This window comes from Salmo salar, chromosome 29, assembly GCF_965601325.2.
Source record: "Salmo salar chromosome 29, fSalSal1, whole genome shotgun sequence".
Classification (NCBI taxonomy): domain Eukaryota; kingdom Metazoa; phylum Chordata; class Actinopteri; order Salmoniformes; family Salmonidae; genus Salmo; species Salmo salar.
The window spans coordinates 18,563,764-18,586,781 of NC_138319.1; the positions used below are offsets into that span (position 1 = coordinate 18,563,764).

The 23,018-nt window shown below is 44.0% G+C and overlaps 1 protein-coding gene across 4 annotated transcripts in view; it reads left to right on the plus strand.

The window, feature by feature from the left end:
• avl9 (AVL9 homolog (S. cerevisiase)) overlaps nucleotides 1-23,018 on the plus strand; it is a 32,633-nt gene that overhangs the window by 5,717 nt on the left and 3,898 nt on the right. For 2 of the 4 annotated variants that reach the window (XM_014181189.3, XM_014181186.3), the window contains exons 2-14: nucleotides 1,550-1,670; nucleotides 8,411-8,499; nucleotides 8,659-8,730; nucleotides 9,817-9,906; nucleotides 10,079-10,145; nucleotides 10,661-10,701; nucleotides 10,927-10,965; nucleotides 11,248-11,317; nucleotides 11,460-11,992; nucleotides 13,759-13,893; nucleotides 14,328-14,547; nucleotides 14,800-14,917; nucleotides 15,110-15,163. In XM_014181189.3, the coding sequence (XP_014036664.2) occupies nucleotides 8,452-8,499; nucleotides 8,659-8,730; nucleotides 9,817-9,906; nucleotides 10,079-10,145; nucleotides 10,661-10,701; nucleotides 10,927-10,965; nucleotides 11,248-11,317; nucleotides 11,460-11,992; nucleotides 13,759-13,893; nucleotides 14,328-14,547; nucleotides 14,800-14,917; nucleotides 15,110-15,163 (1,487 nt within the window). In that variant the 5' untranslated portion in view covers nucleotides 1,550-1,670; nucleotides 8,411-8,451. Of the gene's footprint in view, nucleotides 1-1,549; nucleotides 1,671-8,410; nucleotides 8,500-8,658; nucleotides 8,731-9,816; nucleotides 9,907-10,078; nucleotides 10,146-10,660; nucleotides 10,702-10,926; nucleotides 10,966-11,247; nucleotides 11,318-11,459; nucleotides 11,993-13,758; nucleotides 13,894-14,327; nucleotides 14,548-14,799; nucleotides 14,918-15,109; nucleotides 15,164-15,688; nucleotides 16,643-23,018 lie in introns of those variants that run through there. The other 2 variants (XM_045711053.2, XM_082970725.1) reach the window with 2 other exon arrangements.

Here is a 23,018-nt window from a genome sequence, read left to right on the forward strand (position 1 = left end):
TGAGAAGAAACAAAAACATCTCCCTCTCTCTGGGACCTGGGTAAAAGTAGTGCACTATATAGGGTATAGGTGCCATTTGGGATGCATCCTTGGTGTGGGGTATCTTAGAGCCTCTCTCCCCCTCCCCTCAGAACTGCAGTTAGGGAGAGAGAGACCTCTCTGTGGGGGTAGTTGTGTGTGTCCTACACCTCACCTGTTCTTTAATGGCACTAGAGAGCCTAGATAACACCTGTCTGTCACGTGAGTGGCTCTGTCAATACAGGGATCAATGATTGGTGTAGGGACTGGGGAGGGGACATGGATATGGTGCTAAGGAGAGTGAGAGCTCTCTGGTTTCTATTGCTCCATGGTCAAAAGTAGTGCACTGCATAGAGAATAGGGTGCCGTTTGGGGCGTACTCCCAGTTATTTTATTGCCTTTTTCTTAACTGTAAAAATATAGCCCTACAGTTTCACAATTTCAATAAATCATCCTGGACTTTTGATTTGCACAGCACCAATGGCATAATTCCTTAGAAAATGTAGCCAGTATAAATGAGCAACTACATAATAATTGCACATGACATGTTATGTAATATTTGCCAAGGTTGTGGTTATTTGGCCTTTGGCCTGACCAAAATACTAAACACAGCCAGCAAAGTAATTGGTCGACCACCGGCACATTTGAGCAGTCTGTTCAACAAGGCAACCAAAAAGAAGGCACTGGCTTCCGTCGGCGACCCCTCTCATCCTCAGTTGGAGAGGCTTCCCTCTGGCCGGCGCTTCAGAATGCCCATGGCCAAGAAGAACGTGTTCAAATATTCCTTCGTTCATTGTGCTGTTGGACTACTAAATGCGAAGTCAATTGTATCGGTATATGTACTGATCTATCCAGTGCAGTTGGGACAGTGGTCAGTTGTGAATGTATTAATGTCCTCTGTGTTGGTCGTGGATGTAACATGATGGACTGACTGGTTTAAATGTGATGATGTATTCATGTCCTCTATGTTGGTCGTGGATGTAACATGATGGACTGACTGGTTTAAATGTGATGATGTGAGAATGTATGTGATCATTTTTAATGGAAGGTGACACCAAAGAAACATTTCCATTCTTGATGGACAATAACGTTTTTTTTTTCTATTTCCACCATAAAGCTACAGGCATCTTGTTGAACAAGTTGATGAACAGCTGATAACAAACAGGACCTTGAACATGTTCCGCACAATACCTACAGGCTGCTGTGACTCATAGTCACATGATGATGAGTGTGAATAGCTCTCTTCATCTGGGCTACTGTTGTGATGCATGTTGGCCTTACTGTACACAGTGTATGAGCTATTATTTTTCCCTAACAAATTGAGAGCTGTATTTTCGAATTGTGTGCATTTGCCCTACTTGCTTTTAGTTGAGTCATTTTACTCCCTGGGCTATGCTAAGTCAATCTGGTCCATGCCTAAGATAGCTAGTGTTTTGAGTTTTGTGGGGTAGTAGGATGGATACCGAGTATTGTATCATTATTTTTGCATTGTTTTCTCTCTCTCGCGCTCTCTCGCTCTCTCTCTCCTCAGGTGGAATACTCCTACCCTCCACTCATCCCTGAGGAGGGCCATGACAGCAGCAACCTGCCTGAGGAGTGGAAGTACCTGCCTTTCCTAGCCCTGCCTGACGGGGCACACAACTACCAAGAAGGTACATGGCCTGCGTCCCAAATGGCACTCTATTCCCTTTATAGTGTACTAGTTTTGACCAGGGCCCATAGGGCTGCCATAGGGGTGCAATTTGGGATGCGCCCAGTCACTTTTTTGCTTCTTTTCTTTGTTATCTGTCCGTCTCTCCCACATGTGTTATTACACTGCTACTGATGGTTTTAACAAAATGTCGAGTGGAACATTCGACCCCTCTCTTTGCCCCTGCAAGACTGTGTTCTCAGCCAACTTACCTGGTAAATTGATAGTTAAATAAATGAAGTAAAAATGATCTCTGCTGATGAGTCACCATTACCTCAGTGGAAAAATAGACTACATATCTTTGTCGTCATGTTTGGCTTCGGCCTTAAAAGACTACTGCTCATGTTAGAATGCAGAATCAGCAGGGAGGCTGGAAATGCTAGTTTAAGCTAGTTATATAGCCTAGCTGTGGTGCAGTGGATGACAGTGATAGTGTTGCTCTGCTGTGCTCTGTTGGGTAGTGTTGCCCTGAGGCCCTCGCTCTTGTCAAAGCCTCCTTCTGTTCATAATATCACCGAGGCCAACAGGCCGGCTCGTTAGTTAGCACTCATCATGTGATGTGATTTTTCCTTTGGTCTAATGGCCTGCCTAGCTTGTTGTGTTGTAGTCAGTTGTACAACTGAAATCTGTCTTCTGCATTGAACCCAACCCCTCTGAGAGAGAGAGGGAGTGAACAATATTGACGTACGACTGAACCATAAAAGCAACTTCTCCTTTCGAAAACGTCCCACGTGGCATCGATATGAGTCAGAAACAGTTATTCTAGTGCCAAAATTGACTACAAAGCGTCAATAGGATAATTTTGGTCATAAAGTCACTTGTCCAAAACTGAGATTTGTGAGATAATTAGAAAGTAATTGTATGTCACAGAATGAAGGGTACCGTAACATTTTTCAGTTTATTTCAATCCTGGCCACATGCTCACAGCTGGCAGCACCCACGTAATCATCAATTCGGAGCACAGCTGCCCAGTACTCGATCTTAATGCCCATGGTCAGTTTTAATTTTATTTCCAAGGCAGCAGCTACTCTTCCTGGGGTCCAGCAAAATGAAGGCAGTTTATACCGTTTTAAAAACATTACAATACGTTCAAAGTCCATGAGCCCTTAGGCCCCTTCTCCACCACTACCACATATATACAGTACAAAATCCATGTGTACGCGTGTGTATAGTGCGTATGCTACCGTGTGTGTGTGTATGCATGTGTCTGTGCCTATGTTTGTGTTGCTTCACAGTCCCCGCTGTTCCATAAGGTGTTTTTTTTTAATCAAATTTTACTGCTTGCATGAGTTACTTGATGTAGTCATGGCTCTATTTAGTACTGTGCGCCTTCCATTGTCTGTTCTGGACTTGGGGACTGTGAAGGGGTGTCCGAGCCGTGCGCCAGTAGTTCAAACAGACAGCTCGGTGCATTCAATATGTCAATACCTCTCATAAATACAAGCAGTGATGAAGTCAATCTCTCCTCCACTTTGAGCCAGGAGAGATTGGCATGCATATTATTAATATTAGCTCTATGTTTACATCCAAGGGCCAGCCGTGCTGCCCTGTTCTGAACCAATTGCAATTTTCCTAAGTCCTTTTTTTGTGGCACCTGACCACAAGACTGGACAGGTGTGACAAATCTAGGGCCTGTAGGACCTGCTTTGTTGACAGTGCTGTCAAAAAAGGTAGAGCAGGTTCTTATCATGGACATACGTCTACCCATCTTAGCTACTGTTGTATCAATATGTTTTGACCATGACCGTTTACAATCCAGGGTAACTCCAAGCAGTTTAGTCACCTCAACTTGCTCAATTTCCACATTATTTATTACAAGATTTAGCTGAGGTTTAGTGAATGATTTGTCCCAAATACAATGCTTTTAGTTTTAGAAATATTTAGGACTAACTTATTCCTTGCCACCCACTCTGAAACTAACTGCAACTCTTTAAGTGTTGCAGTCATTTCAGTCGCTGTAGTAGCTGACATGTATAGTATTGAGTCATCCGCATACATAGGCATTCTGGCTTTCCTCAAAGCCAGTGGCAATTCATTAGTAAAGATTTGAAAAAAGTAAAGGGCCTAGACAGCTGCCTTGGGGAATCTGGATTATGTTGGAGAGGCTTCCATTAAAGAACACCCTCTGTGTTCTGTTAGACAGGTAACTCTTTATCCACAATATAGCAGGGGGTGTAAAGCCATAACACAAGTTTTGCCAGCAGCAGACTATGATCGATAATGTCAAAGGCCGCACTGAAGTCTAACAAAACAGCCCCCAAAATCTTTTTATCATCAATGTCATCAATTCTCATCCAATCATCAGTGCTTGCTGTGCTTGTTGAATGTCATTTTCTATAAGCATGCTGAAAGTTTGTCAATTTGTTTACTGTAAAATAGCATACGTATCTTGTCAAGCACAATTTTTTCCAAAAGTTTACTATGGGTTGGTAAAAGGCTGAGCGGTCGGCTATTTGAGCCAATAAAGGGGGCTTTAACATTCTTAGGTAGCGGAATGACTTTAGCTTCCCTCCAAGCATGAGGGCACATGCTTTTCTAATAGGCTTAAATTGAAGATGTGGCAATATCGTCCGCTGTTATCCTCAGTCATTTTTCATCCAAGTTGTCAGACCCCGGTGGCTTGTCATTGTTGACAACAATATTTATTTTCACCTCTTCCACACTAACTTCACGGAATTTAAAATGACAATGCTTGTCTTTCATAATTTGGTCAGTTGTGCTTGGATGTGTAGTGTCATCATTTTTTGCTGGCATGTTATGCCTAAATTTGCTAATCTTGCCAATTAAAAAATCATTAGTGGTTGGCAATATCAGTTCGTTTTGTGATTTAATGAGCCATCTGTTTCAATGAATGATGGAGCTGAGTTAGCCTTTTTTCCCAGAATTTCATTTAAGGTGCTCCAAAGCTTTTTCTATCATTCTTTATTTCATTTATCTTGGTTTCATACCGTTTCTTCTTTTTATTCAGTTTAGTCACATGATTTCTCAATTTGCAATCAGTTGTGCAGCCAGACTTATTTGCCATTCCTTTTACCACATCCCTCTCAACCATCATTATTTTAAATTCCTCATTAATCCACGGGGATTTAACAGTTTTTAGTCATTTTCTTAATAGGTGCATGCTTATTAGCAACTGGTTTAAGCAATTTCATAAATGTGTCAAGTGCAGTGTCTGTTTGCTCCTCATTACACACCACGGACCAACAGATATTCTTTACATCAATAACATAGGAATCACCACAAAAGTTATTGTATGACCTCTTATACACTATATTAGGCCCAGCCTTTGGAACTTTGGTTTTCCTAGATATGGCTACTATATTGTGATCACTACATCCGATGGATCTGGATACTGCTTTCAAGAACATTTCTACAGCATTAGTAAAGATGTGATCGATACATGTTGATGATTTCATTCCTGTGCTGTTTGTAGCTACCCTGGTAGGTTGACTGATAACCTGAACCAGGTTGCAGGCACTGGTTACAGTTTGAAGCTTTTTCTTGAGTGGGCAGCTTGATGAAAGCCAGTCAATATTTAAATCACCCAGAAAATATACCTCTCTGTTGATATCACATACATTATCAAGAATTTCACTCATGTTATCCAGATACTGACTGTTAGCACTTGGTGGTCTATAATAGCTTCCCACCAGAATGCGTTTATGGTGAGGCAGATTAACCTGTAGGCATATTACTTCAACAGTATTTGACATGAGATCCTCTCTAATCTTTACAGGAATGTGGTTCTTAATATAAACAGCAAATTTGGTTTGACATTCAATATCCCTATAAGGCTAGTTGGGAACCGTCAGTAAATTACACAATGTACATGGGACAATATATTTTGAAATGTCAATAGCTAAAATTTCAATGACTTTAAAACCTAAAAGCAACTTTCAATTGTAGAAATTAATCTACAAATATTGAAAGCATATAATGAGACAACTAAAAGGTGTGCAACATTAAAATATTGTCCCATTTACGTTGTGTAATTTTTTTGGACAGTCCCTAACTAGCCCAACAGCTCGGCTATCCAACGTCAAACCCATTTTGCCACAAGGTGCACACCTGATGATTGAAGCTAATTGGAGAAAAAAAGTTGTCTAGCTTGCTAGCTAGTCTAAGCTACTTCCAGACACAAGACCTAGTTAGTGTTTTAAAGTTCAAATCAAATGTATTGGTCACATACACATGGTTAGCAGATGTTATTGTGAGTGTAGTGGAATGCTTGTGCTTCTAGTTCCGACAGTGAGGTAATATCTAACAATTCCACAACACATACCTAATACACACAAATCTATGTAAAGTAATGAAATAAGAATATATAAATATATGGATGGGCAATGTCCAAGCGCATAGGCTAAGATGCAATAGATAGTATAGAATACAGTATATACATATGAGATGAGTAATGAAAGATATGTAAACATGATTAAAGTGGCTAGTGTTCCATTTATTAAAGTGACTAGAGATCCATTTATTAAAGTGGCCAATGATTTGAGTCTGTATGTAGGCAGCAGCCTCTCTGTGTTAGTGATGGCTGTTTAACAGTCTGATGGCCTTGAGATAGAAGCTGTTTTTCAGTCTCTCTGTCCCAGCTTTGATGCACCTGTACTGACCTCGCCCTCTGGATGGTAGCGGGGTGAACAGGCAGTGGCTCGGGTGGTTGCTGTCCTTGATGATCTTTTTGGCCTTCCTGTGCCATCGGGTGCTGTAGTTGTCCTGGTGGGCAGGTAGTTTGCCCCCGGTGATGCGTTGTACAAACCGCACCACCCTCTCTCTCCCTCTCTGGGACCTGTGTAAAAGTAGTGCACTATATAGGGTATAGGTGCCATTTGGGATGCATCCTTGGTGTGGGGTATCTTAGAGCCTCTCTCCCCCTCCCCTCAGAACTGCAGTTAGGGAGAGAGAGACCTCTCTGTGGGGGTAGTTGTGTGTGTCCTACACCTCACCTGTTCTTTAATGGCACTAGAGAGCCTAGATAACACCTGTCTGTCACGTGAGTGGCTCTGTCAATACAGGGATCAATGATTGGTGTAGGGACTGGGGAGGGGACATGGATATGGTGCTAAGGAGAGTGAGAGCTCTCTGGTTTCTATTGCTCCATGGTCAAAAGTAGTGCACTGCATAGAGAATAGGGTGCCGTTTGGGGCGTACTCCCAGTTATTTTATTGCCTTTTTCTTAACTGTAAAAATATAGCCCTACAGTTTCACAATTTCAATAAATCATCCTGGACTTTTGATTTGCACAGCACCAATGGCATAATTCCTTAGAAAATGTAGCCTGTATAATGTAGCCTGCGGTTGTGGGCGGCGATACAGTTGCCGTGTACCAGGCGGTGACACAGCGCGACAGGATGCTGTCAATTGTGCATCTGTAAAAGTTTTAGGGGCCAAGCCAAATCTCTTCAGCCTCCTGAGGTTGAAGAGGAGCTGTTGCGCCTTCTTCACCACGCTGTCTGTGTGGGTGGACCATTTCAGTTTGTCAGTGATGTGTACGCCGAGGAAAGTTATCTGAAAGGGTGAGTGACTGTAACTGTGTACTGTTTTGGCAGAACGCTTCCCACGTTCGAACACATACACAAAAGACATCCACGTCAAAGCACCCCTCCAAAACACTAATCTCATTCTGTCGCATTTCCTAATGAGGAGAATTGAAGCCTAGGCTAAATCAGGAAGTTCAGCCCTCCTTTAAGAAGTTTGTTATAGCCATAGAATTAGAATCTCATTCTTGTTCTGTGGTTATAAGCCTACATACAGCTTTAGCCTAATTACACTCCCAATATTTTTCAGTCCTCAGCTTTTCCATATTTCACACTGTAGGCCCTGTGTGTGTGTGTGTGTGTGTGTGTGTGTGTGTGTGTGTGTGTGTGTGTGTGTGTGTTCAACGGCTGCTGACTTGATAGATGCAAATAAACCCTCTGTGACGCAGTAGATTTTATTACTGAGCGATTCTGCTGCAGTGCAGTCAGACTATAAAAGCAACAGCGTCAACAACACGAGACAGACTCGTGCATGGGAGTAGAGCTGAGCGTAGTGCTACTGGGGAGGGAAATGCACAAGGCAGTACAGCTGTGGCCCATCGTGACTGCCTGGCCCATCCTGCCTGCCTGGCCCTGCCTGCTTCATCACTCACTATAGAAGTCGCTATAGAAACCCACTCCCCCATCATCATGGCCATTGGTCCAGAGGCGGCCCGACCTTTTCTCATCACATCCAATTCATTTGCACTGCTCCTTGTATGCACATACGATCCACGGTAGACAAGGGACAACCGTTTCCTCCTTTTTATGTTGTCCTCTTGATGCTCTTACTAGCTTTATGTAACTTTAATAACTGTCAAATTGCTTGGAATCTCTTGTCAGTTTACTGAAGTCACAGATAGTTCGGTTATATTTTAATGCCACAACAACAGATGTTCAGTCTACTGTGTAATTTGAATTTGTCAATGCAGAAATGATTGTTGCATGCTTGATTGGCTAATTAACAATCAGCCTAATTAAATAGAGAGAACAGTAACGGTCCAGAGATGTTATATGTAATTAAATGTTTACATTTAATCCATGTTGGCAGATGCTTTTATCCAGTGCGACCTACAGTCAGTGTAGTTAACTAGCCTAAGGTTTGTAAGAACAACTACCACACATCAGTTATTGCAAGAAGATCCTTCTTCTAAATAACCGTTGATGTTTTGTTTTGCAGACACCGTGTACTTTCACCTCCCTCCTATCAGTGGAGCAGATATGAAGTGTGTGTATGGAGTCTCCTGCTATCGCCAAATAGAGGCTAAGGTTGGTTCCCCCTCATGGCACTTGAATAGTTGTGTCTTCTGCTTTACAGAAAGCAGAGTAGTGTCTCTTCTTTGCTCTCTTTGTGGTTCTGTTTGCCGACTGTTTGCCGACGCGCCGTTAGGTGTAGGCCTCAAAACGTTGGTTGTTTTTCCTTTTCAGTCCCTGAAGGTCCGACTGGCTGACGTCACCAGGGAGACGGTCCAGAAGAGCGTGTGTGTCCTCAGTCGAGTGGTGAGTCGGCTAACATGTGACAAGGTTGTGAGAGAGGAAGGAAGGAAGAGGTCTAGAAGCAGGGGGAGATCGTGGTCCTGTTTTAATTAATTTATTTATTTATTTAACTAGGCAAGTCAGTTAAGAACAAATCCTTATTTACAATGACGGCCTAGGAACAGTGGGTTAACTACCTTGTTCAGGGGCAGAACGACAGATTTTTACCTTGTCAGTATCCCCAGGATAGTCCTGTTTGTCTGACGTGTGTTGGCGGTTTGAGACTGGGGCCTGGAGGTCGGGCTGGGGACCTCTCTGGGAAGACGTCTCCGGGAGCACTCTGACTTTGTCCCAAATGGCATCCTATTCCCTCTTTTTTTATTTATTTTTATAATAATAATAATAATAATACACAACATAGGGAATAGGGTGCCATTTGGGATGCAGCCTGTGACCCTCATAATTCACAGTTACGGAACAGCTGACAAGGCAGGAAGGGGCACGCTTCCTTGGGTAATGAGCGATGGTATGGTGGAGGAGGCACCGGAATCATTGACTGTGTAGGCCGTTTTTAAATCATTTTCCAGGATAAGTCATTAGAATTAAAAATGTTTTATTAATCTTGTCACCAAAACTGTGTTTATAGTGTGTATACTGTAAATCCCCACAGGACAACAGTCAGTGAGTGAGGTAGCGTATATAACTTGGAGGTTATTGTTGTTGATAAGAATGTTGATGTCTGGGTCTCCCGAGTGGCGCAGCAGTCTAAGGTACTGCATCGCAGTGCTAGAGGCGTCACTACAGACCCGGGTTCAATCCCGGGCTGTATCACAACCGGCAATGATCGGGAGGTCCCATAGGGAGGCGCACAATTTGCCCAGCGTCGTCCGGGTTAGGGGAGGGTTTGGCCGGAGGTGCTTTACTTGTCTCATCGCGCTCTAGCGACTCCTTGTGGCGGGCCGGGGGGCTTGCAGGCTATTTCTGGTCAGGACGAAGAGAAGTTGGTTCGCTTCCTCACATAACCAAACTGAGAGGTGCTAATCACCACACACTAGGCTGGGCTGACTGCCCTCACTCACTGATGAGTGTTTCTCTCCTCTTCCTCCCCAGCCTCTGTACGGTCTTCTCCAAGCTAAACTACAGCTCATCACACACGCCTACTTTGAGGAGAAAGACTTTTCACAGATATCCATATTGAAAGTGAGTGTTTTCAGAGGCTTGAATCACTTTCTTCTTTGATTTGTGACCTTTTGTGTTTATGAAACATTGAACTTAGAACCTTGTCTTAACTTTTCTCCCTCTCTCGTTCTGTCTCTCTCTTTCTGTCTCTGTCTTTCTGTCTCCTCCTCTCTCTCTCTCCCTCCATCTGTAGGAGTTGTATGAACACATGAACGGTTCTCTGAGAGGAACGGCTCTGGAGGGATCACAAGTGTTCCTGGGTAAAATGTTCCTGCTTTTCTATCTGGCTCCAACACGAGGTGCATTGCAAATGACACCTTATTCCCTATTTAGGCTGCCATTTTGGGACACGGACCAGGGCTGTGGCGCATGTCAGTCTCTGACTCGCAGTCTGCTCTCACTAAAATGGCTGCTGTTGAATGATCCTGTCTGTGGTGTCTGTCCTAGATTAGCCATAGAACTGTCAGTCACGTGTGTCATTGTTATGGGGTTCAGATCAGCTTACAGAAAGAGGACTGTCCTATTTAAGGATGTCTTCGGTCTTCTTTTTTGTTGGACTTGTGACATTGAGTAATGCCCCAAAACATGTGGGGGGAAGCGTTCCAAATGGCGCCCTATTCCCTATATAGTGCGCTAATTTTGACCAGGGCCCATGGAGCTCTGGTAAAATAAAACGCTATATAGGGTGCCATTTGGGACGTCGATTCGCACGTATGATAAATGTCCTCCTTCATGCAAACGTCACATTCTTGACGTACACATTTTCTCCCGACAGGTATGTCACCCAGAGATTTAATACTGCACTTTCGACACAAGGTAAATTCATGTGTTTTGAGGCAATCAAACATCTAGATTGCGTACCAAATGGCATTCTGTTCCCTACGTAGTGCACTACTTTTGACCAGAGTGCCTTCAAACTGAGCCCTATGTACCCCGGTCAAAAGTAGTGCCCTATAAAAGGAATAGAGTGTACCCTGCCCAGATTGGTAGTTAGTTGTTGTGGTGCTGTTGACGTGCTTCTTCTCTCATTCACCCACTTAGGTTCTTATTCTTTTCAAACTGATTCTGCTGGAGAAGAAGGTGAGGATTTCAATTATATCTATCCATCTATCACCACAATGGGCAATTACTTTGGGCATGTGAGTCATCAACAACATGACAGCATATCATCAATGCCACCACACACAGTGACTTCATAGCAAGATAGCACCTCGTCAGTAATCATCATCATACCACAAGACATTACCGGCATAACTTCCTCTAGGGGTTTGTAGTCAGACTACATGGCCTTACTGTGTGTGTGTGTGTGTGTGTGTGTGTGTGTGTGTGTGTGTGTGTGTGTGTGTGTGTTTCTTCTTGCAGGTGCTGTTCTACGTATCTCCAGTCAACAGGCTGGTAGAAGCTCTGATGACTGTTCTGTCACTGTTCCCAGGTGAGCACCAGCATAGAGGTCCTATCATTCTGATTCTACATATTCTACTCATGCCCCTTTAGTTTTTCCTCTGGAGTGTTTGTTTCTTCTTCGTCATGGGGGTTCAAAGGTCAAACCTCATCTTGCGTGTTCGTTCCTCTAGGTATGATAGAGCACGGCCTGGCCGACTCGTCCCACTACCAGCCCAAGAGCAGTGTCTCAGAGGACATCAGCCTGCTGGAGTGTGTGTCAGGGGCTGAGGAGTTTGTGTCTGTCTCTGTCACCGACATCACCAACGCTACCCTGGAGCTGGTAGGGGAGGAGGGTTTCGGTGAGGACCAGACTACCACCACCTCCACGGAGGCCTCGCAGCGGACAGCCTCACCCCCAGACACCTCCACCCCAGCTGGGGCTAGCACAAACCTCAAGCCCCCCTCCCGTACCTCCCCAGACTCGTCAGAGAGCGACTGGGAGACACTGGACCCTAGCGTGCTGGAGGACGTTCCAAAAGACTCTGAGACAGGGGGTTTGGGGGTGGAGCACCCAGAGACGTTTGACCCAGAGCCAGGTGTCCCCATCACAGTTCAGCCCCAGGGCCAGTCAGCAGGGCAAGGGGGGCAGGTGGCTGTCACTCAGGGCCTAGTGTCAGGTCTGGAGGAGGACCAGTACGGACTGCCACTTGCCATCTTCACCAAGGTATGTTTTGACTCTTTATTGATCGATGGATGAGAATTTGAGATGGGGAGATGGATGAGAATATGAGATGGGGAGATGGATGAGAATATGAGATGGGGAGATGGATGAGAATATGAGATGGGGAGATGGATGAGAATATGAGATGGGGAGATGGATGAGAATATGAGATGGGGAGATGGATGAGAATATGACATGGGGAGATGGATGAGAATATGACATGGGGAGATGGATGAGAATATGACATGGGGAGATGGATGAGAATATGACATGGGGAGATGGATGAGAATATGACATGGGGAGATGGATGAGAATATGACATGGGGAGATGGATGGGAATATGACATGGGGAGATGGATGAGAATATGACATGGGGAGATGGATGAGAATATGACATGGGGAGATGGATGAGAATATGACATGGGGAGATGGATGAGGATATGACATGGGGAGATGGATGAGGATATGACATGGGGAGATGGATGAGGATATGAGATGGGGAGATGGATGAGAGGAATAAAACACAGAAATGGAGTGGTGGAACGAGGGGATCGAACCACTGCCTCCAGGGTCATGTGTGGAGCGGCAACACTATGATTAGACCAACCTCTCACCAAGTTATGTTGGACTGTTCCACTAGGAAAAGGCCAACACTGCATGGGATACAATTACAAATTGAGGAAGTGGTAGAAACCAAATTACTTGGAGTGCAGCTAGACAACTGCCTATCATGGTTGTCTCAAATATATAATCTATGTTAAAAAAAAAAGATATATTTAAACTGCACGCATGATCAGAAGGATAGTTAAATATTTACCAGGAAAGATTCTTAATCAAATAACCCAAGCACTAATTGGGAGTCAGGTGAACTGCTGTTCTGTGGTCTGGGGAAATGCATCAGCAAGTGAAATTAGGAGGCTGCCGATTTCACTGAACAAAGCAGCAAGGATTGTTTTAAGGTGGAGATATGGTTATTCTGTTGTAGTCACGCGCAATGCCCTTGGTTGGTCATCAATCAACAACATAATTGAAACAAACATGCTTATTTTATTTCATAATATACATTTAAAACAGACAAACTCTATTCACAACAGTATTCAGTTGGTAAGAGACAGACATTCACTGAATACTGGGAATAGATTGTCCACCATCTGTGTTATCCAGACAGAAAAGAGAAATAGGCAAAATAACATTTCAATTTAGAGCAATAAAGAAATTGAATAATTTAACTGAGCAAACCAGAAACCTTTCAATATATAGATTTAAACAATACTTTAAAACCATTTAAATATAATACATAGGAAAGTTGAGCTGGACTATGGTAGATGAAGAATCAATGTATATTTTTAGACTGAGTATTTATCGGGTCAATATGTTATTGAATTGTCTGTTTGTAACAGTGTGTTATATGTGAAAATGTGTTTGGAATTATAAATTGTATTTTAATGTTTAAGGACTCTTGGAAGATTAGTCCAAATGAGGACTAAAAGAAATCCTAATCAAATCACTATCTTCACCAAGGTACTTCAGTTCAAATTCAAAAACCTTTATTGTCCAGTGTCCACTTAACATAAGATTAAAAACAAAAAGGAAGTACCACTTACCAGAGACGGATAGTTTTCCTTTTCAATCACAATGAATAAGATTACATAGACAGAGAGGACCTGATCCTAGATCAGCACTCCTACTCTGAGACGCTTGATACATACAGCCCCAGATCAAGAATAAGGGTAACCACACACTCTAACCGCTATGCCTGTGGTTGCCAGGGTTACCTGTGCCTGCCCTACATGGCCTTGCAGCAGCACCACCTGCTGTCAGACGTGACGGTGCGCGGCTTTGTCGCTGGGGCAACCAACATTCTCTTCCGTCAGCAGAGGCATCTGAGTGACGCTATCGTTGACGTGAGTCCTGCTCTCCGTCTCTCCTCCCTCCGTCTCTCTCTTCATCTCTCCTCCCTCCCTCCATCACTTTCTCGTCATCTCTTCTCTCGCCATCTCTCAATCTTTCCTCTCTCCATCCTCTCCCCTCTCTCCCATAGGTCCAGTGATCTCAAGTGTGTACTGACAGTCTGCTACTCTTAGAGGAGAATTAGTGGAGAGCTTAGGAGAACATCGGTCTGTTTTTAACCGGTTCTCTCCTATTCTAGGTTACAGATGGTGATCTTGTCCTTCTCTATTTTTTGTAGTTCTATGCTGTTTTCATAATGAGTGTTTAAGTCTCCCACATGTATGCTGCCTACCAGATTTGGCTTCTTTTTCCCAGATATCTTGAGTTAGTGTGTGTGTGTGTGTGTGTGTGACTGTCTATCCGTGTGTGTGTCCGTCCATCCTACTAGGTGGAGGAGGCTAAGATCCAGATCGGAGACCCAGAGTTGAGGAAGCTGTTGGGTCTGACCACGGCTGACCTGCGTTTCGCCGACTACCTGGTCAAACACGTCACGGAGAACCGCGAGGACATCTTTCTGGACGGGACAGGCTGGGAGGGAGGGGACGAATGGATTAGGGCCCAGTTTGGACTTTACGTCCATTCTCTCCTGTCCTCTACCTTACAAGAAGGTAGGACACTTATAGCTTGGGATGCGTTTTTTTTCTTCTCATGAATGGTAACACCTTCCTCTAGTCCTACTACTATTTCCATGTGGTATCACTTCCTGCTCACATCGCTGAACTTGACTATACTACTCCTAGTCATTTGTCTCAGATGATTTCAACAGCTAAATGCTCTTTTGTTTGTGTGTGCGTGTGTGTGCGTGTGTGTGCGTGTGTGCGTGCGTGTGCGTGTGTGTGCGTGTGTGTGTGTGTGTCCAGACAATGAGAAGTTGCTAGCGGACTGGGGCGCGCCCTTCATCTCAGCCTGGAGGATCACACACAACTACAGAGTGTGGTTCAGCAACAAACACCCAGCCATGGCCAAGATCACCCCAGGGTAAGATGGCACCCTATTCCCTGCACTACTTTTGACCCGGGCCCGTAAGGATCAAAGGTAGTGCAATATATAGGGGGGTGGTTGGATCGGCCATCGTCGGTGTCTTGCAAATGATGTTGCTACACTTTCTCAATTATTTACAAAAAATGTACTTCTGATGTAAAATGACTTGTGTTATTTCTTCTTTGTCAGCCATCCATTCCAAGGGCAGTACAGTGCTGCTGATCTGAAGTTAAGATTCTCACAGTGAGTACTTCATTCTTCATTGAAATCTATTGATTACCCGTATACATACAGTATCAGTAATATAGGCTATATCCCGTGTGTATTTACTCTAAATCAGTTAAATGACAGTACCACGAAAACATACAGATGACTGCCCCCCGGTGGTGAGTTTAGAAGGGTTTCTGTGCCAGGTAGAATTTAGTCTGTGGGTCAGCATATAGGGAGACTTACAATTGGTTTTGCTCAACTCCTGCGTCCTCTCTCCTCCGTCCTGCCTCGCCTCCTTTTGGGAAAGGTCGAAGGTAATCATGAACAAAAATGCGCTTGTATGAAATGACTCTCCTTCCCCCATTGGGCAAATGTTTACAGGGGTGGAATCCCAAAATAAATGTGTCAAGTGATAATAAACAAACAAATAAAGTTAGTTGTGCAATACATTTTATAGATAAAAGGAAAATGTATCCTATCGTTTTTAAACGTGCGTACCAACCGTTGATTCAAAGAGGGCGTGGCTGATTAACAAAACACTCCTGCTCTTGCCGCCAGGAGGAGGCCGTTGTGCATCCTTGGCCCAAGTAGGTCATCGAGGACGGAAGCATACTCTTCGGTTCACCGACTAACGAATTGACACTCCTCAACCACTTATCTGTTTCCGGGTCGCGGAGGAGAGGAGGACGGAAGGAGTCGAGGAGAGGACAGACTTTTGCCTAAATGAGAATCTCCCATTGTTATTTTTTTATTAAACCTTTATTTAACTAGGCAAGTCAGTTATGTGATAGAGAATCTATTTTTTGCCAAGACATGCAAATCCAAGTCAAGTCTTTGAGGGTGAGAGTTTGAGTCAAGTTGTATTATTGAGGACCAACAGGTAGAAATCAGGCTAAATGGATGAAAACCAATGTTATAGGTAACTTTGAATATGTTTGCCCTTAGTTTACAGCAGAACACCTGCAGTAAAATTGTATATTTTTTCCCGTTTAGAGGTTAATAGACTCAAAATACAATCTTGGTATAACTTCTATTCTGAGCAAAGTGGGGAAATGAATCCCAAACCAAGTTGGAAGGCTCCAAGATGACACTATGGGGTCATTCCTTATGTATTGGCCATAGTCTAAACTGGGATAAAGGAACGAGAGGCCCAAACATGGTATCTTGCTGCTTCCCGGTGATTTATTCTATACAACATTTCTACTCAGTCTGTATGATAATTTTTTTGCCCAGCATCCGTAGTCTCAAATTTAGGATGTGCATATCGCCCTCCCTTCCTCCATATTCTTAACTCCTTAGTCATTGTCTGTAGTTATGTTATAATTATATAACCTAGTGCCTTCAGAAAGTATTCACACCTCTTGACTTTTTCCACATTTTGTTGTGTTACAGCCTGAATTTAAAATGGATTGAATTGAGATTTGTCACTGGTCTACACACAATACCCCATAACGTCAAAGTGGAATTATGTTTTTTGACATTTTTACAAGTTAATAAAAAGCTGAAATGTCATCAGTCTAAGTATTCTGCACCTTTATTATGGCAAGCCTAAATAAGAAGTAAAAATGTGTTTAACAAGTCACATAATCAGTTGCACGGACTCACTCTGGGTGCAATAATAGTGTTTAAACATAATATTTGAATGACTACCTCATCTCTGTACCCACACATACAATTATCTGTAAGGTCCCTCAGTCGAGCAGTGATTTTAAAACACAGATTCAACCAGAAAGACCAGGGAGGTTTTCCAATGCCTCACAAAGAAGGGCACCTATTGTGTAGATTATAAAACATTTTTAAAAAGCAGACATTGAAAATCCCTTTGAGCATGGTGAAGTTATTCATAACACTTTGAATGGTGTATCAATACACCCAGTCACTACAAAGATACAGACGTCCTTCCTAACTCAGTTACCGGAGAGGAAGGAAACCGCTCAGGAATTTCACCATGAGACAAGTGGTGACTTTAAAACCGCTTTCTCCTGTCACAGCCATTTAAAACTGAGGTACGATCAACAATATTGTAGTTACTCTACAATACTAACCTAATTGACAGAGTCAAAAGAAGGAAGCCTGTACAGAATAAAAATATTCCAAAACAGGTATCCTGTTTGCAACAAGGCACTAAAGCAATACTGCCAAAAATTTGGCTAGGCAATTCACTTTTTACAGTTTTGACATTTCTTTGTTGTAGTTTTTACCCCTTTTTTCTCCCTAATTTTGTGATATCCAATTGTTAGTTAGTCTTGCCCCATCACTGCAACTCCCATACAGACTCGGGAGAGGCGAAGCCATGCGTTCTCCGGAACATGACCCTACCAAGCCGCACTGCTTCTTGACTCGCTGCTCGCTTACCCCGGAAACCAACCACACCAATGTGTCGGAGGAAACACCGTCCAGCTGCCGACCAAAGTCAGCATGCATGCGCCCGTCCCGCCACAAGGAGCCATTAGAGCACGATGGGACAAGGACATCCTGGCCGGCCAAACCTTCCCCTAACACGGACAACACTGAACCAATTGTGCACCGCCTCACAGGTCTCCCGGTTGCGGCCGGCTGCGACACAGCCTGGGATCGAATCCGGGTCTGTAGTGACTCCTCTAGCACTGCGATGCAGTGCCTTAGACCGCTGTGTCACTTTGGAGGCCTAGCAATTCAATAAAAAGCAGAAATACCATATTTACATACATTTTCAGACCCTTTGCTATGAGACTCGAAATTGAGCTCAGGTGCATCCTGTTTCCATTGATCATCCTTGAGCTGTTTATACAACTTGATTGGAGTCCACCTGTGGTAAATTCAATTGATTGGTCATGATTTGGAAAGGCACACACCTGTCTATATAAGGTCCCACAGTTGACAGTGCATGTCAGAGGAAGAACCAAGCCATGAGGTCAAAGGAATTGTCCGTAGAGCTCCGAGACAGGATTGTGTCGAGGCACAGATCTGGAGAAGGGTACCAAAACGTTTCTGCAGCATTGAAGGTCCCCAAGAACACAGTGGCTTCCATCATTCTTAGTTGGAAGAAGTTTGAAACCACCAAGTAACTGAGCAATCAGGGGAGAAGGGCTTTGTTTAGGGAGGTGAACAAGAATCCTGTGGAGCTGGGAGAACTTCCAGAAAGACAACCATGTGTGCAGCACTCCACCAATCAGGCCTTTATGGTAGAGTGTCCAGACGGAAATTGGAGTTTGCCGAAAGGCACCTAAAGGACTCTGCCCATGAGAAATAAGATTCTCTGGTCTGATGAAACCAAGATTGAACTATTTGGCCTGTATGCCAAGCATCACGATCTGAAGGAAACCTGGATGTTTTTCAGCTGCAGGGACTGGGAGACTAGTCAGGATCGAGGGAAAGATTAACGGCGCAAAGTACAGGGAGATCCTTGATAAAACCCTTCCAATAGGACAACGACCCTAAGCACACAGCCAAGACAACGCAGGAGTGGCTTTGGGACAAGTCTCTGAATGTCCTTGTGGCCCAGCCAGAGCCCGGATTTGAACCCGATCGAACATCTCTAGAGAGACCTGAAAATAGCTGTGCAGCAATGCTTCCCATCCAACCTGACAGAGCATTTGTGGATCTGCAAAGAAGAATGTAAGAAACTCCCCAAATACAGGTGTGCAAAGCTTGTAGCGTCATACCTAAGAAGACTCCAGCCTCTAATCGCTGCTAAAGGTGCTTCAACAAGTACTGGGTAAAGGGTCTGAATGCTTATGTGATATTTCAGCTTTTTTTTATTTTTTATTAATTTGCTTAACTTTCTAAAAACCGTTTTTTGCTTTGTCATTATAGGGTATTGTGTGTAGATTGAGGGAGAAAAAAGGTTTTAATCCATTTTAGAATAAGGCTGTAACGCAAGAAAATGTGGAAAAAGTAAAGAGGTCTGAATACTTTCCGAATACAGTGTACGTTGTTGCAAATCCAATACAACACATTACTGAGTACCACACTCCATATTTTCAAGCATACTGATGGCTGCATCATGTTATGGGTATGCTTGTAATCGTTAAAGACTGGTGAGCTTTGCAGAATAAAAAAAATAGAATGGAACTAAGCACAGGCAAAATCCTAGAGGAAAACCTGGTTCAGTTTGCTTTCCACCAGACACTGGGAAATTAATTCACCTTTCAGCAGGACAGTAACCTAAATCACAAGGCCAAATCTACACTGGAGTTGCTTACCAAGAGGACAGTGAATGTTGCTGAGTGGCCGAGTTACACTTTTTACTTAAATCTACTTAAAACTCTACGGCAAGACCTGAAAATCGTTGTCTAGCAATGATTAACAACCAATTTGACAGAGCTTGAAGAATTTTGAAAATAATAATGGAATAATGTTGCACAATCCAGGTGTTCAAAGCTCTGAGAAAGACTCACAGCTGTAATCGCTGCCAAAGGTGCTTTTACAAAGTATTGACTCGGGTGTGAATATTTATGTGAATTTGATATTTCTGTATTTCATTTGCAATACATTTTATAAAAAATGTTTAAAAACATGTTTTCAATTTGTCATTATGGGGTATTGTGTGTAGATTGATAAGATAATTTTTTTATGTCATCCATTTTGAATTCAGGCTATAACACAACAAAATGTGGAAGTCGAGGGGTATGAATACTTTCTGAAGGCACTAGTTGCTATGTTTCACTGCAGTCACACTATTTCATAGAGTACTAAGCTACTAATTGCTGTTCCCTGCTTGTGATGGTAATAAAGACAGACACCAGGTATCTACATTAATGATGAGAGAGGTTCATTCTCAAAAACCCTTGCTGGCTGTCTTCGGGGGGTTACGTTACAGAAAGTGCAGAGGAAATGTGATCCCGCCGTACGCTGACTGTCCCAGGTCCTTATCGCCAACCCTGCCTCTAAGGTTACATTCCATACTCCTCCCAAATGGCACCCTACTCCCTAAATAGTGCACATGAGGAATAGGATGCCATTTGGGACACCGGCTACGTGTCTTCATCCAGAACTTCTCTATTGATAGCTTTATGGTGAGAACATGGGGAGATCTACTTGCTGGTACTATATGGGTTCTCTCTCTTTCCCCTCCGCTATTCAGCGACATGCACGACCCCTGTGAACTCTGACGTAATGGCAAACAAACAGACAGACTGGGGCGCTGTTGAAAGTCCTCCTGAACTCCTCTGAGCGGTGGAGCGAGAGTGACAAACTCTCAGAGCAGAAAATTACTTCAGAAACTCTTCTGGTCAGAACTAAGTGAACTGTATAAATGTATATTTGATGTACGTTACAGAAGCTTCGTAACGATGAGTATCAGCTCAGTTAAAATGCAACACGTTTATGTATTAGGTTCTCTGTGGTCCCGGCTGTGTACACATTTCACCGTAAGGTCCACACCTGTTGTATTCCACGCATGTGACAAATAAAGTTTGATTTGATAGTGTAACTCACACAATGAAGCGGTTGCATATATAGGCCAACTTTCCAAAGGAATGGAAAAGCATACCTTTTGTACGGTGAATTTTCCATAGGACTCTGGTCAAAAGTAGGGCACTATATAGGGAATAGCGTGCCATTTGGCATGTAGTCAAGGTGCTGAAGGGGAGTATGGGTGTTACACCCCCTGCATGGTAATCTCTGGATATAGCAGGCTGGATGTAGAGTCAGAGGCTTGCGTCCCAGATGGCTCCATATTCCCTATAAAGTGCACTACTTTTAACCAGGCCCCTAGGCGTGCGCTATGTAGGGAATATGGGACTCACCCGTCGGACAGGGAATTTGGCAGTTGGCCATGTAAGCTCTTAAGGAATAAATGAAACTCATTTCCTGCTTCATTCACTTTGTATAAGAGTAGCCTGGGTTCCTTTCTACACAGGAACACTGTGGTATTCAGCATGTCTCACGATCTGTCTCTGTGTGTGACTCTACTTCCCCCCCCCACTGTGACTGTCTTATGTGAAAGAGTCAGGTGTTTAATGACATTTGTGAAGCTTCCCTCTCGTCACTGACAGATGGACAAAATAAAACAGTGGGTACTGTTCAGTACGGCAAAACGTACCAAAACATTTTTAACAGTTCTTATAGTACCATCCCATTTCATTCTGTTTCGAAACATCTCATCCCATAGTGAATTTTCGTGTGCCCTAATTGGTCAGTGGAGCCGTCAGTCATCAGGGCCCCCCAGTCCAGACCCTGTCCACCAGTCAGCCAGCTTGTTTCCCTCATCACTCAATGACAGTGGAACTCTCTTTCTCTCTCCGTCTTTCCCTCTCTTACCCTCTTTCCTCTCTCCCTGCATCAATAAACATGGTGTCTAGTGTGGGTAGGGGTGTAAGGGCTTTGTATTCAGGTCTTTGGGCAGGCTAGAAGGGTGGTCAACAAAGAGCGGGAGAAACGGAGTTATTTTCTTTCCTCTTGGTCCTGTCACTCAGTCTCACCTCACACAATGACCAGTCTTTGTCCTAACCAGGTCCTAGCTGGCTTCTTTCCTCATCCCCCTCTGTATTTTACACTCTCTCTCTGAAAAAGAGAAAACAAATCTGCTTGACGTCCTGGTGAGAGAGAGTGGTGAATATTGCGTCTGTATTATACTGTTAGGTTCATCACAGCTCTCCTATTCATCTGTCGTTATCTCTTGTTGCCAACAACGAGCGCTCCACTCATAGAGAGACAGAGATGTGCTTTTGAAAACAAAGCCACGTGACTGCATGACTTTGTGCCGGCCCTGCAGCAAGCAGAGCGGGGTCCATGGCTGGCTGCCGACCATCGCCGTGCCAACAGACGGTTGCGTCTCAAATGGCACCCTATTCCCTATACAGTGCAGTACATTTGACCAGGGGCCATAGGGTTATGTAGGGAATAGGGTGCCATTTGGGACATAAATGGGGATCTGTTTTATTGTGAGCGGGCTGGGCTGGACCTACATGGCTGTTTATTTGGGTCAGGCAGTGAGGGTTGGGCCTGTCTGTGTGGTCGGGTCGGTGTCCGAGCTCTGACACTGGATTGGTGTCACTCTGTCACCCAGGCTCCTAGCAACCACCACTGGAGGCTATGAGAGAGGTGAATGGGGTCTGGTGTCCTGTCCCGTGTGCAACAGCCACAAGGCTGTGGTTTGTCACTGACGTTCACAGTCTGTGGTGCTGCAGAGACTGGGACAGAGATGGGGTGTCTCCCAAATGCCACCCTGTTCCCTACATGGTGGACTACGCAAGCACATGCACTCACATACCCACACCGTACACACACAGATACACTATATATACAAAAGTATGTGGACACCCCTTCAAGTTAGTGGATTCGGCTATTTCAGCCACACCCGTTGCTGACAGGTGTATAAAATCGTGCACACAGCCACGCAATCTCCACAGAGAAACAAGAAACATAGGCAGTCGAATGGCCTTACTGAAGAGCTTAGTGACTTTCAACGTGGCACCGACATAGGATGCCACCTTTCCAACAAGTCAGTAAGTCAAATGTCTGCCCTGCTGGAGCTGCACCGGTCAACTGTAAGTGCTGTTATTGTGAAGTGGTCCTTGGTTGCAACACTCACTACCGAGTGCCAAACTGCCTCTGGAAGCAACGTCAGCACAACAGCTGTTCGTCAGGAGCATTTGTTCTGCGCGGCCGCGTTCAGCTTAGAGGGAACATCGGTCTCTTGTTTTGAAAAACCAAACTGATTTGAGCATTAAGGCCTGCAGTGTGAACAAGGCTTCAGTACAGAAGTCCATTCTCTGCAGCTGTACTGTGACTGTATTCTGTACATAGTGTACTGTGACTGTATCCTGTACGTAGTGTACTGTGACTGTATCCTGTACGTAGTGTACTGTGACTGTATCCTGTACGTAGTGTACTGTGACTATCCTGTACGTAGTGTACTGTGACTATCCTGTACGTAGTGTACTGTGACTGTATCCTGTACGTA